General features: G+C 35.6%; 1 protein-coding gene across 15 annotated transcripts in view; it reads right to left on the bottom strand.

Annotated features, from left to right (window-relative positions):
* The window catches only part of CCDC18 (coiled-coil domain containing 18), a 106,364-nt gene extending 96,736 nt beyond the window's left edge, over positions 1–9,628 (bottom strand). For 2 of the 15 annotated variants that reach the window (XM_025417608.3, XM_025417614.3), the window contains exons 1-4: positions 9,174–9,626; positions 7,288–7,423; positions 6,383–6,557; positions 3,691–3,849 (exon numbers count right to left, since the gene is read on the bottom strand). In XM_025417608.3, the coding sequence (XP_025273393.3) occupies positions 3,691–3,849; positions 6,383–6,557; positions 7,288–7,423; positions 9,174–9,516 (813 nt within the window). In that variant the 5' untranslated portion in view covers positions 9,517–9,626. Of the gene's footprint in view, positions 1–3,690; positions 3,850–6,382; positions 6,558–7,287 lie in introns of all 15 variants that reach the window. The other 13 variants (XM_035718011.2, XM_025417613.3, XM_025417612.3 and 10 more) reach the window with 12 other exon arrangements.
* Positions 9,629–9,663: the final 35 nt, after the last annotated feature.

The raw sequence follows: 9,663 nt of genomic DNA on the forward strand, positions 1-9,663 counted from the left end.
GAAGTCAAAGGATTCTTTGCTGGAAAAATTCAACAGCTTCAAAGAAAAAGACCTCAGAAATGATATTGGATTAAAAAGGCAGAGTATCTCCCTACAAAAGAGCCATCTCCCCAGGCATCACCAACATATGAAACTCACTGGACAACGAACTTTACCTTCATACACAGAGCTCCCAAACAGCATGTAAGTGCCTTTCTCTTAAATATAAATAGCTAAAACACTAACATCTGAAAAAAAGCTTCTAACATAAAAATCAGAGGCAAAAACAAAGAGGCAACTGGCAGCAAGCAAAGCAAATGTGCACAAACATATCATTAAATCTTCAGAAAGCTATGTGAGGATAACACATCAGGATATTATTCAATACAAAAAAAAGAACCAGAGAATGTGAAAAAGCTCTGGAAGATGAAAAAATATGACAGCTAAAATAAGATTCAACAGAGGTGTAGATGACAGTGTTGAGGAAATCTAAAAAGTATCGTGGGAAGACAAGGAGATGGAAAACATGAGGAAAAAAAATACCTTAAAAGATTAAAAGGTTAAAAGAGTTAGAAGGACCAATTAAGGCGATCCAATATTCACCTAATAGGAAAAACAGAAGAAAACAGAGGGAAAATTTATAAAACAAAACAAAACAAAAAACAGAGGGAAGAAAACTATCCAAGAAATTGCATAAGAAAAATTTCCAGGACCAAAGAACACAGGATTAAAGCCTGAAAGGGTCTTCATTTATCTACAACATTGAATAAAAGTCTATTCAAAGCCATATCATTCTGAAATTTTAAAACACCAAGAAAAGAGGAAAGATCCTTAAAACTATCATGAAAGGAAAAACAAATGGAAAAAACAAATTCTACTAAGACAACTGATTCACAATGGCAACAGACACTTTTTTTCAGAGAAGCAGCAGAAGACAAAGTAATGTCCTAGAAATTCTGAGGTAAAGTAATTTTCAACCTAGAATCAAATGTAAGGGAGAAATTAGGACATTTCAGACATGCAATGGGGTTACTAGAAAATATGTTCCAATTAAAGAAAGACTAAAGTAAGAAAGAATAAGACACAGGATCCAGAAAACAGTAGATCCAACCCAAAACATCAAGGCAAGTCCCAGAAGAACAGTTGGACAACAGGCCTTGGAGGGCAATAAGTTCGGAAAGAGCAGGATGCCTGCTTTGTAAGTGTAACTGCTGACATTGAAAAAGATAAATTATTATTATATTGGTTGGTACAATGAGGAATTTCAGCACAAAATTTTCAGTAGTAGTAAATACACAACATTAAAAGCTGAGACCTGCCCTAGAAAAAGGAGTCTCCCTAAAAAATATTCTGTTAGGCAATGTAGAAAATGCTGAAGTGGGAAGCAAAATATAAACAACTATCCTACTACTTGGAATAAATAACCACTGGTGTAGCTATATATTAAAGGAAAGGAAGAAAATGCTATTATCAGTTCTGTGATTATTAGTAAAATTCTCTTAATATCTTTTTGTTTTTAAATAAACTACTATGACTTAAGGAAAGACTCTATAATTATGGTAGAAAAATTAAAAATTGATAAACAGAAAAGGTGAACAAACTATAAAGAAATATACATGGCAAACAAATATACCAAAATGGTAAACCTTATGAGAAAGAAAACCAATATATTTTTCCCTCAAAAAAATTAAATATAGAAATTTAAAAAAAAAACCTCAGTAGAATACTACATGCAGAGTACAGTAAATCCTGGGGAAAAAAAGTTTTCCCTGTGATTTGGTCATTGTAAAATTCCATCCTATTTAAAAAATACAAAAGAAAAATAAAGATCTCCCATAATCCTACTACTTAAAACAACACATCTATAAAAGTAAATAGTGAAAGCTTCATTGCACGACATTCCAATCCCTCAAAGTTATCAACAGTAATGTGGAGCACAGTCTTTATGTTCTTATATACATCATAGATATCTATACATATACACACAAACATATAAACACATTTACTCTTTTAATAAAAAGCATAACTGGGATCACTGCCTGCGGGTGTGGTTCTATAATGATTCTCTACCATTAAATATGTTAGTAACATTTTTTTAAGATTTTATTTATTTATTCATGAGAGACACAGAGAAAGAGAGAGAGAGGCAGAGGGAGAAGCAGGCTTCCCACTAGGAGCCTGATGTGGGACTTGATCCCGGATCCCATGATCACGCCCTGAGCCAAAGGCAGACACTCAACTACTGAGCCACCCAGGTGTCCCATTAGTAACAGTTTTTGAGTGCTATATGCAGACACTGGTGCCTTTTCATATATTATTATCATTTAATCTTCATAATGTTTCATAAAAGTCAAATAACTATATCATAGAACTCATATATTTACCTCAAAAAAAAGTTTTGTACAATTCATTATATGGATATATCATAATTTTCCATCCCTCTATTACTGGACATTTTTGTTTCTAATTTTTTGTATAATATCAATCATACAGCAAAAAATTGGAAACCACTAGGGATGGCTGACTGGCTCAGTCTGAAGAGCATGCAACTCTTCATCTTGGAGTTATGAGTTCAAGCTCCGTACTAGGTGTAGAGATTACTTTAAAAGAATAAAATAAAAATAGAAAGCCATGTAAAGAGGGGAGTTATTAATTAAATTATGGTATAAGTACATAAGGAAACAATGGTACCATTAAAAAATGATCATTGGAAAAGCCAAGTAATGGGCAGCCCGGGTGGCTCAGCAGTTTAGCACCACCTTCAGCCTGGGATGTGGTCCTGGAGACCTGGGATCAAGTCCTGCATCAGGATCCGTGCATGGAGCCTGCTTCTCCCTCTGCCTGTGTCTCTGCCTCTCTCTCTGTCTCTCTCATGAATAAATAAATATTAAAAAAGAAAAGAAAAACCAAGGGATCCCTGGGTGGCGCAGCGGTTTGGCGCCTGCCTTTGGCCCAGGGCGCGATCCTGGAGATCCGGGATCGAATCCCACGTCGGGCTCCCGGTGCATGGAGCCTGCTTCTCCCTCTGCCTGTGTCTCTGCCTCTCTCTCTCACTGTGTGCCTATCATGAATAAATAAAAATTAAAAAAAAAAAAAAAAAAAAGAAAAACCAAGTAAACATATCAGAAAATGCTTAGACAAAGTAAAAAATACAGGAAAAAAGAAAACTATTCCAATAGTCTGGATTCAATATGTAATAAACCAATAAATTAGTTTCTCTTTCGTGGAAACTGGGTGATCTTTCTCCCTTTCCTTTTTTCTATGTTTAAAGTTTTCAACAATGAGAATGTACTACTTTAAAAAGGAATATAAATAAGGTACATTTTTGGGGCACCTGGGAGGCTTAGTCAGTTGAGCATTTGCCTTCTACTCAGGTTATGATCAGGGTCCTGGGACTGAGCCCCGAGTCAGGCTCCCTGCTCTGTGGTGAGTCTGCTTCTCCCTCACCTCATTGCTTGTGCTCATTCTCTCTCAAATAAATAAAATCTTTAAAAAAAAAAAAAAAAAAAGAATAAACACTATACAAGTTCTTCTAAATCATTTTCAGATACTAAACTCATGTAAAATTGATTCCATAACATGTTGATCCCATATCATAATAAATATTATAAACAACACATTAAGGCAATACATGGAATATTTTTCCAATTATAAATGTAAAATGATTCCAATTACTTTCTATTAGCATAGTCACCACTTGAAGAAACATACTTTTGCTCTTGACTGTGTTAATTCAAAATGGACAGATTCCATTTTAGTCATTAAAGAATGATTCTGTGAGACCAAACAAGCATTCTGTTGTCTGAGTTTGTTAAGTTTCTCTCGAAGACTTCTGATCTCCTGATCCATGGGGGTAGATGAAAAAGACATCTGAAAAATGAAAAAAAGAGTAAGCTATTTTGGAATATTTCATTAAGCATTATATGTAATTAATGAAAAAATGATGAACAATTATTAGTAAAATGACTAATAGCTGAGAAAATGAGTTATTTAGTGGGTATTGGTGAGGAACGTGTGGGACAATCAACACTCTCCTCCACTGCTGGCGGATGAGTACATAAATAGTACAGCTTCAGAAACAATGCACTCTGGGAAAGTTCTGGTATTATCCAGTAAAGTTGAACATGCTAAGACTCAACAATATTACTCTTGGGTATAAATCTAAAACTTTTGCACCTGAAAATATAAAAATATTCACAACTATTTTGTCCGTAAAAGACAATAAATGGAAAGAATCCAAATGACCATCAACAACAAAATGGATAACGGATAAATTTATTATACTTCTGAATATATATTTTATAATAAATCACTTTAGTTTTCTTGAGGGTTGAGGTTTTAAGACATGATTTTTTTAAAAAAATATGCAATTCAAAAGTCAAAACTACATAAAAGAAAAAGTACACATAGAAGCCTCAGTCTCAAAAAAAAAAAAAAAAAGTCTCCTCATTCTCATTTTTAGTAGGTAAGTAACCAAAATAAGTTTGTTTTTTTTTTTAAGATTTTGAGAGAGAGACAGTAAGCACAAGTTGGGGGAGGGGCAGAGGAAGAGGAGAAGGAGAAGCAGACTCCCTGCAGAGTATGGAACCCAACTGGAGTTTTGACCCCAGGACCTAGAGATCATGACCTGCACTGAAGTCAGACACTTAACTGAGCCACCCAGGCACCCTTTTAAGTTTCTTATTTATAAATTTTTATAGATACCAATCATACAGCAAAAAAATAGGAACTGCCTATACAAAAGAGTTAAATTATGGTCTTATTCAAAACTAGTCTTTCATGGTTTCCACCTTCATTTGCAAGCAATAAAAATTAACCACCCCCACACTGACTTATGCAAAAACTAGGGTACTATATATGTCATTTTGTACCTTGCATTTTTCCTTAAATATACCTTGTCAATCTCTCTACAATCAATATAGTTAGAAACTCCTATTCTTTCATCCCCCCACCTCAGCTGCAATTTCCATTGCATGTTTATTCAACCAATCTCTTATACTAGGCACTTGAAGTATTTCTAATCTATTATGGCAACAAAAGCCTCATTTTGTACTTATGCAGGCATACTTGTCACGTATTTTTCTAGAAATGCGATTTCCATGTCAAGGGTAAACGCATTTGTGATTTGGGGAAACATTATCAAATGCACCTCCATAGAGGTTGTATCATTTTGCATTGCTACCAGCAATGTTAATGAGAATGCCTATCTCCTCTTAATTTCACCAGCAAAACACAGTATCAAATGTCTGATAGATATAAACTGGTACCTAAGAATACTTTGTGAATTTCTCTTATATGAATGAGCGTGAACACCTTTTTATTTGTTTGAAGATCATTTTAATTTCTTTTTTCACATGTGTTTTGTCCATTTTTCTATTAGGTTGTTGATCTTTTCTTTCTAGAAGCTCGACCCATATTAAAGAGATTAGCTCTTTATCTTTAATAGGCATTACCAATATTTTCCCCTCCAATTTGTCATTAGTCTTTTGATTTTGCTTATGGTAAAACACAATGATTTCAGTTAAAGCATATATGTAACAAAAATGATCAGCAATTTGAGTTAGGATAGAGGTCAAAATACCCAGAATTTGGAATTTGAATTCATTTTCTATATTGCAGGTTCACATAGCTTCATTAAGGAGCTTCCTCACAAAAAGAAAACCTCCCAATTGTTAGTTTTCTGAAGTGTGAAGAGCACATTTTTATGAAAAATGTAATGATGTGCATATGCAACCATATGCATGTATACCTGGCAGTGAGCTGATAGAGAATAGGAAGAAAAAAGTAGAAAGGGAAATTGAAGGGTTGAGTAAGGAAAAGAAGTAATCACCAGGACGTAGATAATAGGACTGAATAGGAAAGACAGAGGGAGAGAGTTCCAGACCAGTAAAGATGTCTTAGATAATCTACAAAATTTAGGGATAATGAAAAGAGAACAGAGCCATGCTATCATATGACACCTGATCCAGGCTAAAAAAAAAAAAAAAAAATATATATATATATATATATATATATATAGTGTGTGTGTGTGTATTTACTATATATTTTAACCACTTAATAAAGTATATTTATTTTTACTATAGACTTTAGCCACTTAGTAAATAATTGATTATCTACTATGTAGAGTGCCAAAAATCAGAGGTTACAATTTACTTAAGAAAACTAAACATTTAATTGCAAAAAGGCAATAAATATAGAAGTTTAAAAATAATATACATTAAAGCAACTTCTTTCTTGTTAGGACACAAGAACCATAATATTTAAATTCAAGAGTCTTGAGCATAATGGTAAAAGACTATGGAAAACATAAATAGGGCATTTAGAGAAAAAAACTCAAAGTATTTTAAGTAGACAGATCTACAACTAAAGCTACTTTTAAGTAGACAGGTCTAAAAACAATAACCTTATCTCTTGGCTTTTTTTGAAAATCAGTACTGCCAGTGGACATTTTACAAACTCTTTTATAAGGTGAGTGATTCAAAAGTCCAAGCGGGTTAGGCTGAGAAAGATCTTCCAGAATGAATTTTTCAGACCTTGAGAGATTAGAGGCATAATCAGAATTTTCACTTGGACTAACACTAGAGAAAAAAGAAAAATACATTTTAGTTCCTAATTTAGGTATTCACTTCAAATTTCTATACATTAAATAAGAAAACAGAAAGAAAAGCACCTGAAGTTCTGCTAGAAATCACATTCAGTTATGAACTTAAGGCAATGTTTCAAGTAAATTTCTTAATAAATTTTAATGAGTTTTATTTTTATTTTTTTTGCTAATGAGTTTTTTTTTTTTAAGAATTTGTTTATTTATTCATGATAGACATGGCGGGGGGGGGGGGGGGTGGCAGAGACACAGGCAGAGGGAGAAGCAGACTCCATGCTGGGAGTCTGATGCGGGACCCGATCCCGGGACTCCAGGATCACGCCCTGGGCCAAAGGCAGGGGCTAAACCGCTGAGCCACCCAGGGATCCCCGGTAATGAGTTTTAAGCTAACAATCTGCATAGTCCAGAAACTGTATGCTAGGATTACTTAAGATTCAAAAAAAAAATCATAATAATAAATGATTAATTAAGCCCAGGACAGATATTTTATTCTCTGAGTCCTAATATAGTAAAGGTGTTTACTTCATGTATAAATACTTCTCTAATATTTCTATTTTTTCCTAAACCAAGAATTACATTAAAAATCACAGAACATTATTTCCTAGTCTAAATACATATTAGAAATACAATATATAATAATTTAATACATTTTACATTCATAAATTAAAGTCATATTCTGAAGTTCATATGTGATTTTACTTTCTTACCTGGATAACTCTTCCCCTAAACTCTGCAAACTCCATTCTGTTATCTTCAGTTCATGTCTTAAGGAAGCAACATTTGCAAGCAAACTTTCTTCTTCATTGTCTTTATTACAGTAGTCTGATGAACTACATTCCATTTCTTTAAAAAAAAGAAGTGAATTTCTTGCCAGAAAGAGTCTGTGGTATCAGTCAAAACATTCTCACACCAGTAGAATTTAACTCATTAATTTTCTATTTATCACAAATGTTGTGCAATCTTTCACAGTAATTTTAAACAAAATAAAACCCCAGAAACAATGAATTTCTCTGCAGTATAAAGCCATGGAAATGGAAAGTTTCCCTTTTCTAAGCACATTTAATCTTTCTATCAATACTGTGCATTAAGTGTTTTATTCTATGTTAAAGATGAAGAAACTAAGAATAAGGCAAATTAATTTGCTCAAGGTCACATAAACTCTAAATGTTGGAAACAAGATTTGAACCTAAGTCATCAGGATCCAAAGACCTTTTAATTATGTCACACTGCAATTTCTAACTTATTATAGATTAATTCAAGATGAGCTGCTTGAACTTACATAAGTTACAAGCTCTAGAAATCTGATAAAATTGGTATCATTATAGTCTCTTGTATTTTCTTAATGGCAATTTACTACCAAATAAAGGTTATCTCCTTCTCCCATTCACAAGTTATAAAATTTTAAAAACACATTCACTTCACAACCATAGAGATCAAAATGGCATATGACAAGTTAATGCATAGAAATACGTGAAGAAAAGTTTTTCTTTCTTCAAGTATCTCTAGATTGTGAAATTCTCTACTAACCTTTGCACATAGAAGTCATGATAAAGGGCCACATTATTAATAATAAAAACATATAATCATTATGTATTAAAATACATATTAATGTGATATAATAAAAATTAAGGCTTTAAAATCTCTACTGCTCCTGCATAGATCTTTATGCATCTTAAAATTATCCTCTTTCAGATCGTATTTACCTTTGTCATTGTAGCATCTCTCTTTCATCACCCTTCTAGAATTCTGACCACATCTCAAGCTCCAAAAGGTTAGGAGTCTCAATGTACTATGTTCTGGGCTGGAAAGCACTTCCAGAAGCTCAATATGTTCAGTGAATAAATGATTGCTTAATTGCCCTTTCTTCCCCTCATCCAGCTAAAATAGCATGGTAAATTTATTCTCCACTCAAAATTCCTCAGGTGTAAGGAGGAAGATTAAAAGCCCTCACTTTATTGTAAGAAACTGTGGCAGGAAATTAAATGAGACGCTATGTAATCGCAGAGAAAATGTTTTTGTTTTTTTCCCCTTTCGTTTGCACAAATTTGCTTCTGCTTTAGTGAGAAGACCGCCCCGTACAAAACTCAGTGGATCAGGTCCCCATTCTGCTTTATCTTTTCAACATCTCTAGCTTCCTACAGAATGGTGAAGGAAAAAAGGGTACAATTTGGATAAATTCTAAAACGTCACTCGATACTACGTTTCAACGAAGTCACGTTTCACGTACAGCATCTTGTGTATTTTTTATGTTAACAGTTCCCTACCACTTCTTAAGTAGCAATGAATACATGCGCTTTTAGATTTTTTCCCCCCTACTGGACCATTTATCGTCAAATGAAGATTTTTCTTCCCTTCAACTTAGAGTAGTTACAAAAGTCTATCTCCAGTGCCTGTACATATGTGGAAAAGTACATCACGCTACCTACAGGCCCTGACGAGATCATCCTCTGGCCTTACTGACGCGCTGGTAGCTTGACGCGCACGTACACCCGTCGACACCGAAAAACAGGTGTCGTTTATAAACCTTGTATGTAATAGGGACGGGCTGTGGTGGGAAAAGATGCCTCATCTTGGAAGGAGGCCGTAGACTTACGTTGTAGTGTCCTGTTACCAACAAATCTCAATTTGACAGGACTGATCCTACGTTCACCTGGAAGGACAGGAAAATATGACATCCACCTCTCGGGTTTCTCAAGTGAAACACAACCCTGCGGAGCAGCGCGCGCAGCCAAGGGTGAAGCCCGTACGAAGGGCGTCCGAACGTGCCGGGAGGGAAAAGGAAAACTCCCCCAGGTAGGCCCGTTTTCACCTTCCCAGGAGCAGTCACCGCCCGCGTCGTAGCCGGGAAGCCGACCCACCTGACACAAGCGCACGCCGCGCTGTAGTCCGCGTTCGGAAGCCTCGGACCCTCTCCCGAGCTCGGGGCGTGGAAGCATCGGACGCTCCGAGGACGCGGGGAACCAGCGAACCCCGGCCGCGCGGCGTTCGAACGGCCGCGGGAGCCGTTGGAGACGCGCCTCCCCGGCCGCGGCCCCGCCCCCCCGCGCGCAGGTTCTGCGTGAGGCGACGCCAGAGGCGTGGGG

Source organism: Canis lupus, chromosome 6 (assembly GCF_003254725.2).
Source record: "Canis lupus dingo isolate Sandy chromosome 6, ASM325472v2, whole genome shotgun sequence".
Classification (NCBI taxonomy): domain Eukaryota; kingdom Metazoa; phylum Chordata; class Mammalia; order Carnivora; family Canidae; genus Canis; species Canis lupus.